Source organism: Protomyctophum bolini, assembly GCF_963924005.1.
Source record: "Protomyctophum bolini genome assembly, chromosome: 18".
Classification (NCBI taxonomy): domain Eukaryota; kingdom Metazoa; phylum Chordata; class Actinopteri; order Myctophiformes; family Myctophidae; genus Protomyctophum; species Protomyctophum bolini.
In genome coordinates this window covers 31811193-31823948 of record NC_137879.1, presented here as the reverse complement: position 1 = coordinate 31823948, position 12756 = coordinate 31811193, and the positions used below count along the sequence as shown (strand labels likewise).

The 12756-nt window shown below is 43.9% G+C and overlaps 1 protein-coding gene across 1 annotated transcript in view; it reads left to right on the top strand.

Annotated features, from left to right (window-relative positions):
• The window catches only part of abcc3 (ATP-binding cassette, sub-family C (CFTR/MRP), member 3), a 50246-nt gene that overhangs the window by 18107 nt on the left and 19383 nt on the right, over positions 1 to 12756 (top strand). Inside the window, exons 8-18 of the mRNA XM_080789674.1 lie at positions 1289 to 1531; positions 2784 to 2961; positions 3541 to 3702; positions 5685 to 5777; positions 6153 to 6356; positions 6679 to 6825; positions 7375 to 7462; positions 8150 to 8216; positions 9424 to 9550; positions 10667 to 10843; positions 11563 to 11730. Coding sequence (XP_080645800.1) covers positions 1289 to 1531; positions 2784 to 2961; positions 3541 to 3702; positions 5685 to 5777; positions 6153 to 6356; positions 6679 to 6825; positions 7375 to 7462; positions 8150 to 8216; positions 9424 to 9550; positions 10667 to 10843; positions 11563 to 11730 — 1654 coding nt within the window. The remainder of the gene's footprint in view (positions 1 to 1288; positions 1532 to 2783; positions 2962 to 3540; positions 3703 to 5684; positions 5778 to 6152; positions 6357 to 6678; positions 6826 to 7374; positions 7463 to 8149; positions 8217 to 9423; positions 9551 to 10666; positions 10844 to 11562; positions 11731 to 12756) is intronic.

Sequence of the window (12756 nt, the reverse complement as noted above, 5' to 3'; positions counted from 1 at the left end):
GGGGCCCCAGGTTGCCTTTGTGTGGTTATACAAAGGCAAACCTTTCTCAGTGAACGTCTCTTATAGAAACACACTTGACAACAGCTTGGGAACTATGAGTATAGCCTCCATTTTTTTTTTTTATCTTCTCTTCTTTCTGTGATTATCCTGTGGTTTGCTCGCCAGACGTTTGTATCGTCTTTCCCCATTCAAACTACAAAGACTTGGAAAAAGGATATCGAAGAGTTGTGGAAACCTGTTTGGCGGCGTGCTGATGAATCCACATCTCGGTTGTTAGATTTCACACATTTTCAGCAATACTTTTATTTTATTTATTTTTTTATAGAGGCACAGACAGTAGGTTGACAGGAAATGGGGAAGAGAGATGAGGGGGGGGGGTGACATGCAGTAAAGGCCGTCGGGATCGGGAGTCGAACCCGCGGCACACTGCCAGGCTCGAACTACCGGCCAAGGTGCCTGGACCGCTGAGCCATGGCCCAGGCCATTTTCAGCAATTATACCACAAAGACACATTCTACATGTTCATCAGAGAGGTGGTGCTTGGTCTGAGACAAACAATGCATTACAACAAATACAGGCAGTACAACGATTCATAAAACACATTTTCTGAAAACCATGCTTTGACCTTTTTCTTAACCTATTTCGACCTGATTTCATGCCCGGGAGACACCTCTGTGTCTCATACACATCTCATATAGCAACATAATCTTTTTTTAAATTTATTGACAGATTGTGGCTTTAAAAGGACTGCATTCACTGCCTGTGTCTTTCACTAACCTTTGAAGAATCACCCGGTCGGGAACGTAGCTCCATTGCACGAATGTGTGCCTTAAAATAGCGCGATCGAATGTACTAAAATGTCGGAAAATATTCCGCAATCGCCAGTGACGACGAGGAAGAAAAACACGGGCGCTCGCAGCCTGCCAACATTGTCCATAGCATTCCATTGCATTCGATTACTCAGTGGCCCTCAGAAGGGAGCGTCACTTGTTTCTTTTTCAGGTCACGTGATACAAAACGTGTGACGTATCTCACACAAAGTAGCCACGGAAAAGCTTGTGTGTGTTAGACGTTATCAAAATCGCCCAATAAAACAAATCAAACATAACTCGGGGAACTCTGATTCGGCAGGGAATTTGAACATTTTCAGAAAACCTTTTAGGTTAGGTTTTAGAAGCCGTTTTTAGAATGGGCCTCGGGTCTAAATGGGTAAAGGAGATGACTGCTGATGCTCTTTCCTCTACCCGACCACACCTGCACCCCCCCCCCCCCCCCCCTCACCTCCTAGCGAGCAGAATCCTCCTGCAGAGGCTCTGTTCACGAAGCCCGGGTCAGCAGAGACGACCAATCACGTGGGAGGCGAGAGCAGCCCGGAGGAAGTGGAAGTGTTGCTGTCCAAGAAGAAAGGCCTTCCCAGACGGCCGTCTTTCCTGCGAGCGTTGATCAAGTCCTTCGGACCCTACTTCCTGATTGGCTCAGCCTACAAACTCCTGCAAGATCTCATCACCTTTGTACAGCCTCAGCTCCTCAGGTGAGTCATTTCCCCCCCCCAACAGTTTCAACAGTTTTTTTTTAATTACATTTTGACACTTGCTTTGGCAATGTAAACTTATGATTTCTCACGCCAATGAAGCTCCTTCGAATTGAATTGAGTGAGGGACAACAGCCACAGTGTAGAACAACATTAGTGCATGCACCGTCTGTGTGATGGAGTTTGCTTTTTGCATATTGATTTGCATGATGACTGAGAAATGCAAATTTGTATTATACATGTAGCTGTGCTTTTGATATTATGCGCCGTCTTTGTTTGGGATCATGCAAACTCAGTATAGTATGGAAATCTGTTTAATCTTCAAACCACAGTCACAGGTTTCAGGGAAAAAAAAAAAAATGTATTAAGGCCTGTTCTCTGAAACCCTTATCCCCAGCCCTGTTTAAATATTCTATGCGATAAGCCGCAATAATGTGGAACATGAAATTGCTGTGTAGATACTTAGAGGCTGGTCTTGGTTATTCTAACAATCGTAGTCAAACTGTTTTGATCGTTTCCACTGGTGTCATATGAAAAACGACTACACAGCTGAGTCAACATTTAATTTGCAGACCATTCATATAGATTTATTTCATTTGGTTTATTATGGCATAATGCAGCCAAATAACTACGGCAAAATAAATTGTCTCAGTAACTTACATCCCTGTCACACTATTAGCAATTATTCAGCAAATCAGTTGCTTACAGTGTGTGTAGCGTTGGTGAGAGAGCCCACTTCTACTGCTGTCTGTAGATCAGATGACTGTGTTTATTTGCCTTAGGCAAATGGTGTGTAAATTAACCTAGTATATGACATCATGGGGTGACAAACCACAGAGGATTGTGGAGATAATTGTATGGTGACATGCTAGTGAGATGCATTTCTGCATAGAAAAGTGTGTGCGCGTGCGTGCGTGCGTGCGTGCATGCTATCAGCCAGTGCAATCAATGCAATGGTTTTAGGAATACGATGTAGTCGCTGCTTTAATAATACAACCTCCAATTCTCTGAGATGCTTTTTTAAATGTATTTTTTTGTGTCTTTCGCCTTTATTTTATATTTTTTTATGGGGGGACAGACAGTAGGCTGACAGGAAATGGGGAGAGAGATGGGGGGGGGGGGGAAGACATGCAGTAAAAGGCGGCACACTGCCAGACTGGATTACCAGCCAAGGTGCCTGGACCGCTGAGCCACGGCCCAGCTAGGCCTCTGAGATGCTTTTTGTCCATTAACCCTTTCCCAATGTCCTCAGGCTGCTGATCCGGTTCACGCAGCAGAAGGGCGTTCCTGAGTGGTCGGGCTATGCGCTGGCCTTCCTCATGTTCTTCACCGCCCTCCTGCAGACTCTCATCCTCCACCAGCACTTCCATTACTGCTTCGTCACTGGCATGAGGTTACGCACCGCTATCATAGGAGCCATCTACAGGAAGGTACACGCGCTGACGCACACACACACACACGCCCAGTTCACACCAATGATTCGCAGTGCAGCGAGCTGCAACTTGCAACCACTTAGTTGCAACAGAATCCCCAAACTGCGCCCACATGCAACAGGGGCCATTCAGGCCATTGACTCATGAATCAGTTGTGTGGACTAAGGTTTACGCGCACATTTCGATTTCTTTATTTGAGTCCACATTTATAAAATACATTATCAATGGCACAAATATTTTCAGTTGCTTCTGATATACTACGCACTCGAAACATCACGTGTCTCAGTGCTTGAGTCCAAACAAGCCCTAAATGTACAGAATATAGGCAACACATGAACTTATTCACAGCAAACATTGGTCACTTCAGTCTGTCAGATTACCAACACCGAAAGTAAATCATGGGTACAAAAAGCACCTTCTCCTCCAAATAGACCGACTGCCTATAATGGAGGAGATTGAACAGTATGTTGCAAGCTGCAGTCCTCAAGCTGAGGCCACACTGAGGATTTCACTAAGCTTGCCATTTTGACGATAAAAACCGAGAGGGCTGTTTTCTCTCTGCCTTTGCCTCTCCAGGCGCTGGTCATAACCAACGCAGCCAAGCGTTCATCAACGGTGGGAGAGATCGTTAACCTGATGTCTGTGGACGCACAGAGGTTCATGGACCTCATGACCTTCCTGAACATGCTGTGGTCTGCTCCGCTGCAGATCGTGCTGGCGCTGTACTTCCTCTGGCAGGTAAGGGCTCTCGTATGCATGGGTATATATATGGGTAAGAGTGAGTGGAAGGTCAAGGTCAAGTTTATTCATATGTCCCAAACTGGGACATACGTATACATTATCACAAGATATGTTAACATTAAATATAAAGTGCAACCAGGGCTAAAGTGCACTGAGTGTAACTACATCTACCTCCTCCTGCTGCTTCCCTTGTTGATGGCTCGGATGGAGGTAGGTATGAATGAAACATTTTACCCGTTTGTTTTTGTAACAGGGGTCTTTAGCCATTGGCCGGATGGCAGGAATTCATATTCCCGGTATAGGGGGTGAGAGCTGTCTGCTCTAATACATGATGCTTTCTTTTAGCACCTGCTCATCATATAAATAACTGAATTTTGGAATTCTGAATATGTACAGAGAGGGTGATCAGTCATATCAGCCGTAGTGCTGATAACAGTGTTGTGAAGTGAAGTTGAACTGTCACTGTGAGCTATCTCACTCTGGAAGAGTAAAAGAAAAGATATTCAACATTTGAGTTTGGTATAATTCTCGTGTGAGGACGCGTTAGAGTTTATCAGAGCAGGAAGGAACCAAAACAGGGACTTTGAGCAGTTCACAGAATGGCTGTGAATCCTGAGCACCTTTATATTGTATTCTCATCTCAGCCAAATCCCTCCTCAAACCGTTGAGAAATCCCAGTGGGGCTACCATTTTGTTCGCCAATATATTATGTCATAGTCACAAAAATATAGCTATACTGTTAGGAAGGTATGTGATAAATGATTGATATCTCTGCATTCGTCGTTGCCCTTAGGTATTGAAGTTACCTCGGCCAACGACAAATGCCAGGTGATAATTTCTTCATTTGAATGTCTGGCTGATAATGTACTCATTACTCACATATAGGCATACAATAAAAAATCAGCTTCTACCAAGGTCAATGCTAAGTGATGCTTTTCAACTCCTAACCCTTTTTCTCCAGCAACAACACTTAATGCCTGTCGTCATGAAACATTTAGAGGAGCTTTTTATGTCCAACCATTAACTAGTAATGCCTTTCCTTGGATAATTCACTATCTCTCAACACTACTTGTGCAGTTGTTACATAAATCAATGAAAAAACAATAAACTGAGCACAGGATTGTTGCTGGTCCTTTTCAATCCCTGCACAGTGCACACATGCTGGTATCAAGCTCTGTTAAAGTAACATTATTAGCCTTTTTACAACCTTACCTCCGTATTGGTCCTCACTAATGCTCAATTACACGACCGTGCCATTTTTATCTAGTTGCTCTGTGTCTCAGTCAGAGGTAGTGGTTAACTAAAATGTACATGCCAATGACATCATCAGTGAGGAGTTCAAGCTAGATTTTATTTTTCATTGATGCAACAAAAGCGCGTTGACTTTCCATTAGCTTTTTGTTAGAATTAATGGTGAGGATTGAAATATGTACAATGGTGAGTTTATTTTGCATACAGTAGCTGTGTTGAGGTCGCTTGAGGTCGGGAAAGTTACACGACTGAGCCACCCAGTGACCAAGGTGATGGCAATAATATTAATCGGTAATCACCGTAGTCCCCTGCATTACATGAAAACGGACGGGCGTAAGTTGGATAGTTTCTCCCTCTAACATTTCCACCATATCTCCAGTGCATACAGCCTACTGTAGGCCTGGTTGACTAGATTTAGAAGACATTTTGAAGCTCTTGCTACTGAAATGATCGATTATTTATATGGAGAAATCCCGTCCTTTTACCATGCATCTCAATGGGTGAGAATGACAGCTTGCCATGTCCCCTCTCTTGCCAACGTGCCTATTGGACAAGGACGGGTTGGGGAGGGACTTAGCGACGGGCTACTTCAGTTGTCAAAAGAAAGGAAAAAAACAAGTTGAGAACCCCTGCTTTAAAGGAACCCTTTATTAACATTTTGTGTCTGGTGATATTTGCATCAATGTAAAGTGAATTGACAATGCATTGTTGTGCTTTCGTTCCCCTAGACCCTCGGGCCATCAGTGCTAGCAGGCTTGGCTGTGATGATCCTTCTGATCCCGTTAAACGCAGCCATAGCCGTGAAGACACGAGCATATCAGGTACGTGCAGCCAGTCATACCATTTAATGGCATAGCAGAGAATACTAGTCAAAAGCTTTTGAATGCTTGCAGTTCAATGCCATGTGCAAAGCACTTGGCAAAGTTCTGTGTATAACTTATGTCTACGGATATGATCTTAAAGAATAAAAAGAAAGGTGTGTGTGTGTGTGTGTGTATTTTTACTTATCGCAAATACACTATACATGTGCATTTATTAATAGCTTCAGCTTGTATGAAAGTATTACAGGTGTGTCTGCTTTGATTCAAACTATAAAAACTATATATGTCTGTTGTCAGTTGACCTGTGCTATGCCCACTGCACCTCTCTTTCAATCTCTCCTCCCTCTGCCCGCCCACTCTCCCTCGCCCCGCCAGGTGGAACAGATGCAGTACAAAGACGCTCGCATCAAGCTGATGAACGAGATCCTGAATGGCATCAAGGTGCTGAAGCTGTACGCCTGGGAGAACTCCTTCAAGGACAAGGTGCTAGCCATCCGGGAGAAGGAGCTCACCGTGCTGCGCAAGACGGCCTACCTGGGAGCCCTCTCCACCATGGCCTGGACCAGCGCACCCTTCCTGGTACGTTCCGTCCAGTCACGAACGCTACCGGGGAAATTGCTCACTTCAATTGTGCAGTTACGGAACGGCAATGTCCGTGTTCACCTACTTATGTGTTCGTTCTGAGCCTGGCAGTGTGCCACGGGTTCGACTCCCGATCCCGACGGCCTTTACTGCATGTCACTCCTCCATCTCTCTCCCCCATTTCCTGTCTGTCCCTCTATAAAAACATTTTGAATCTAGGTTACTACTAAGTTACAGCTGTACTGCAGAGCTGCGTTCCTTGGATTTACGAGTGTCCTCTTTTTTTTGTTTTCATAATTTTTTTCCCATGTGCTCTCAGGTTGCTATGACGACGTTCGCTGTGTATGTGACTGTGGATGAAAATAACATCCTGGATGCAGACAAGGCCTTTGTCTCCCTCTCTCTCTTCAACATCCTCAGGTTCCCTCTCAGCATGCTGCCACAAGTCATCAGCAGCATTGTGCAGGTAGGAACCTACTCTACTCTACTGGAGGTGGCTTTTAAACTTTTCATGCTCCGTTTTGAGCTCGTGGGAAGATTCCAATTAAGATTTATTTTTAAATTAAATTGAAAATGCAAGGTTTTCCCAAAATAGGGATGCCAGTTTGAGAAATGGTTAATAAAATGCATTTCTATTAGGGTATACAACTTGCCTCTACATTGGGAAATGAGTGAAATGAATGAGTGCACACAACGTACTGATAGAATAAATTAGGAAATAATTCATAACTTTTTCCAGCTGTGTAATGTTGCATTATTGTGTGTTTGGCACACCTGCACCCCACGGCAAAGCAGTGTTCCTCTGCACACTGTTTAGGAACCACTGCTTTACTGTACTCTACTGTACTCTATTCTACTCTTCTCTTTCCTCATATTCTCATATTCTCTCCACTCTTGTCCCCAGACCTCTCTTCTCTACTCTACATATTCAGAATTCCAAAATTCTCTTCTCTACCGTTTTGCACACGCCCACATCATTCATCATTCACTCACTGTGTTTACTCTGTCCTGTCAGACCAGCGTCTCGCTGAAGCGTATCGAGAATTTCCTGAGTCACGATGAGTTGGACCCCGACTCGGTGGACAGGAAGAACACGGCTACAGGTGAAGAATACAGCATGGCCACTCGGTGGCGCGCTATGAGTATGGCTATGAGCTTGTAATTCTGCTATTTTTCAATAGCTTAAGTATAACATAGTGCTTAAAACACCAAAAGGGGTTCCCGCCCCAAAATGGCTTAACGTTGCACATGCCCAGCGGTGCGTACACAATCCCAACCGACTAGGAAGGTCGTTGTGGCGCCGTGCCAACATTAAAGGATGTGCATTGTTATTGTCTCAATTCAGCGCTATTTCCTGCTTGAGTTCTTAGAATAGAACGTTTTAGAAATGAGTCATCAACTTCACACTTGTACCCGTCACCTTGTGGCTGAATGCCCATTTGTACAAGAGTGATGGGGGTTTGAGTTAGCGCGAGTTTATAAACGCTCATTTTTCATTAGCTCTATGGCCGTCACCAGTGCAAAAACGGTGTGCTGATTAAAACATCACACCTGTGTGAACTGAGTGGTGCAACTCCCCTCCCCCCCCCCCCCTCCTCTCTCTCTCTCTCTCATCAAGCAACAGTGCAGCACTCTCTCTCTCTCTCTCTGTTTCTGGCACAACAGCGCCCCTACTGGTACTCAGTCATACTGGCGCTCATAGTCACATAGTCACATGAACACAGACATTGCTGTTCCTTGGAGTGGTTGCACCACTCGAAAAACTGATTTTACTTTTTGTTATCCAACAGATTATTCTGTCACCGTTGTCAATGGAAAATTCACCTGGGGTAAAGAAGATCCTCCATTTCTACACAAGTACGTTTGAACACTTAACACGGTTCACTGACTTGGCATGTGGTTAGGTCTGTTGCTTTATGCTGTACCTGCATAACTGTACCTGCATAATAAGTGCTACCAAGCCTACCATAACGGCGTGATGCATTTTGACATGCGGGTGTTTTCATGCCTGAGCCTGCTGATTTTTAAAGTATTGCATACTACTTTACAGTGCATCAGATTTGTACAAGTAACCTGCAACTGTAGCTGTCAATGGCCCTATGGTAAACGCTAACATCTCTTTTACTTTTATACTTTATTTGTACAGGACGTTAAAGCACATTCAATACATGTTCACAGTATCACAGTCACAGATCACGTTTACATGATCTCATGTAAACGTGCCGGATTTAGCTTGGAGCTCATTTCCGTCCGTCGTCCCCACATATTAAACAATACAGTACACACATACAAATACATAAAACTAAAAAACTAAATTACTGCTAGCTATCAAACATAACGATACAATACCTAACTAAAAACCTAAAATAACATTACAAACCCAAACCTAAATAAAAGCCTAATCAAATAATAAATTCCTCAAAACATAAAATAAAATCTGGTATCTACTTTTTAACGCACAGCTAAAACAATGAAATGTCACAGACAGTGATAACGTCGATAATGTTTAAAGGTACATGGGATGGGGCTTTCCCAGGCCTTAGACTGACTGCGGCGGTCTGTGACATCGTAGGCCGCCTCTGATGGAAAGGACATTCTGTCCAGAAGGTGTCTGCCTACGATGGGACCTCACAGTCCCGGTCTCTCTTCTTGTGAACAAATGGAGCCAATCCATCTGAACACTCGTATACAAACCACAGACTTTTCAAAGCTTTAAGAATGATAAAAACACGTAGTGGCTCTCTTTTTTTTTCTTTTTCCCTATACCCTTAAATATTGTCCATTTATACCATTTGTCCTCCATCTTTTCTTCTTGTAGCCTCAGACTGTGTGTTAGTTTTTCCATAAAATGAATCTCCTGAATCAAGTCCTCCCATTGTTCCTGTGTTGGAGGTTCCATCTGTCCCCATTTTCTTGTGATGGCTTTTTTTGCTGCCGCCAATAAAATGTTTATCAAATATCTATCCTCTCCTCGTATCTGACCCCCCCATCAGGTTTCCTAAATACAAAAGTGGCTCTCTTTTAAAAGCTTTTCTACTTGCCGCTGTTCTCCCCTTTTCCCCAGTCTCAGTCTGATGGTGCCCCAGGGCTCCCTGCTGGCTGTGGTGGGCCATGTGGGCTGTGGGAAGTCCTCGCTGGTTTCTGCCCTGCTGGGGGAAATGGAGAAATTGGAGGGCGAGATCTCCATTCGGGTAAGCGTCTCAACCTGACATCCGAGACTGCAGGATCTGCACATGCAAAGTCGCTGGGCTGGTCCTTCTGGCATCCTCACATTGCCTTTCAGTTCACATTTATGTTCAGTTTGTTCACATACATTTTTGAGCGCTCCACACTGATCCAATGCTTCGTGTGTCCCTATGTCCGTATGTGTGTCCGTTTGGAGTAGGATTACAGGTAGTCCGTGGACCACTGGTGGTCCGTGGAGGTATTGCATGTGGTCCCTGACCATGCATTTAGTAATGTAGCAAAGTGAAGATTTTGTATTTTCTTCCACGGAACAGTGCACTAATCCGTCTGTGCACTGTTCTGTGGAAGTGCGTCAATGTTTTCAGAATTACTGGGAAGTCTGAGGTTAAGAAATTCCTCAGAAAAGGCAGTTAGAATCTCAAGAAGGGTGAAGTGTACCAGCTTGCCTGATTGAGTCCATCATTATTAGGAAATGTGCCCATATAATCATGTCATGTGCTATATCTTGCACATATTTGCCATTTTTACTATATATATATACATGTATTACTATTACTATTATTAAAATAGTTCAAATAGCCGATAATAGCCATAATGTATGGATGTAGATCTGCTAGTTGAACTATTTTAAAATATTTTTCAAGATAGTAAAATATGGAAAAAAAAGTTTAGGGATAAAGGTTAAGGCACGCCCAAGATATCAGTACTGTCAGTACTGTATATCAGTTAAATCCGTGGACCATCGTTTGAGAAACAATATAAGACATGGGATGCATTCCATAACAAGCACATATCCCATTACAACACAACAGTGGCCCCCAGGTTGATCCTTAGTCAAGGTGGTGGTCCCTGGTTCACAATCAGTTGAAAATCCCTGATATATACAGTATATTTATTTATTTTGCTTGCACCAGAGCTTGTCTGTTGTCTCCAAAGGCACCGCTCACTTCACGTTATGGTGTGATCTTTTTTTCTTTGTTGTTTACCCTAATTCTTAAGGTTTTATTTTTAATCTTGAGAATGTGAAATACAGAGTTACAGACGTGGTTCATGTGTCCTAAAAGTCACATTTACGTTCCAGTTCCTAAAGAAACAAATACCCTCCTCCTCTCCATCTCCAGGGCTCGGTGGCGTACGTGCCCCAGCAGGCCTGGATCCAGAATGCCACTCTGAGGGACAACATTCTGTTTGGGAAGGCTTACCACGAGCAGAAGTATCGCTGCGTCTTGGAGGCCTGCGCCCTGACCCCCGACCTGGAAGTCCTACCCGGAGGAGACATGACGGAGATAGGAGAGAAGGTGCTAATTGGTGATGGGTCTAGGCATGACATACATGTTTTACGCTTTCTTGGTTTTCAGCCATCATTATCACAGTTGTGATCTTTTCACCTTTACCTATACGTTGCTGTCGGGCAGAAGCCTTGTATGTCCATAGTTCAACTTTTTATGTTTTTTTTCGTGACTCATAGGGATAGTTCACTGACATCGATTACTCGCCTCGTGGAGCTTTGAATTCAGATATGTTTTTAGTTTTTGTCGCATTCCTAAGCCAATAATTTGAGGACCAGCGGACACTCAAAGAGTCTCCATTGAGTCTGCCGTTCATCAAATAATTGGCTTAGGAATGGAAAAGTCCATGAATTCAAGGCTTCATGGGTTGACTATACGTCATCATCATAAATCATCTCATTCCGGCCAATCATTAGTCTTTTAATCTTTGTGTTTACACAAACTGGCCATTCATTATCAATGGCATTGGTTTGTGTTAGGACAAAGTTTGTGTTTAAACGCACGCTAAGAGCTGGACATAGGAGTAAAAAACAAGTAATTTCTTTGGATGAACTATCCCTTTAATGCCCTACACTCCATCCAGTCTACAAGCATCGCACAAAAGTAGTGAAAACAGCCGATCTACAAGCTCACAACGCGAGAGCACATGTTGTGATCTTGTACTGTAGGTCGACCATTTTCACAAACGAATAATAAAACGGCGACTAATTGTCTCTTTTACTCCCCAGGGCATCAACCTGTCGGGAGGCCAGAGACAGAGGGTGAGCCTGGCCAGAGCTCTGTACAGCGAGGCTGACGTCTATCTGCTTGACGACCCTCTCTCCGCCGTCGACGCCCACGTGGCCAAACATATCTTTGACAACCTCATTGGTCCCGAGGGGGCACTGAAGGGCAAGGTGAGGAGAGCAGATAAGTCTTACCCTCCTCACCCCTAACCCAATTAACCTCCTCGTCATCCTGTCACTGCGCTTCCTGGAGCCGGAATTATGAGAACCAGAGTTTTCAGGGAGGGAGTGAGGGAGGGAGTGAGGGAGTGAGGGAGTGTGTGTGTGTCCGTCCATTCAACCTTTGTTTATTTTCTCGGAATGTGGGCAGAGCCCTCATTTTCAATGATGCCGAGATTACAGTAGGCATAATACAACAGAGTAATGATATTGAAATAAGAACAGTAGGAGGAAAGAAGTGTACTGTGAAAGCAAGCAAAGAAAAAAATTCCGAGTATGAAAACAATTACAATGTAAAACAACAAGAATAACTAGCAGGTTTTTCTTCAGTGAGATCATGGAGTTAATATTTAAAGTGTTTTTAAATTGTAACTCATTCCGTGCGTGCGTGTGTAGTTTGAGGAAGGGACTTGTTGAGCTTCAAAACCCAATCGTGACAAGAGTATATTCAGTTCGGTGTCTGTAGTGTCAGTAGCACTGATGATACTAAATAGACACGCGTCTTCAAGGTTCAAGGTTTCTTTATTTTGTCTCCCGAAGGAGAAATTTGTCTTGGGCCCCAAGGACCCACCCTGCAGCATACAGATACAATACAACAACATTAAAAAACCACACACCACCATACCTAGTGCAAAAGAGGGGAAGAACATCACCTCATAACCTTCGACCCCTACCCTGTCTGCCCTCTGCAAGGACTCTGTTAAGGAGTGTGATTGACAGAGGGACAAAGGAATGCTTTTACCTATTATACTTGCACGCGTGGGCGTCTTAAATTAAAGACAACATTTTTGCATAAATCTCAGCATGTGGACTGTTTGTTTCCCGTTTGTTGGCCTATCCGTTGACTGGAGTCCCTCAGGGCTCACAACACAACAACGCCTTGTAGATCTGCTATTTTCACAGAATGTTCGCCCCAGGGTAGGGAAACTAGTTTCATGTACTCAACGTAAAGGCCTATGTGCATAGTTTGACTGGAGT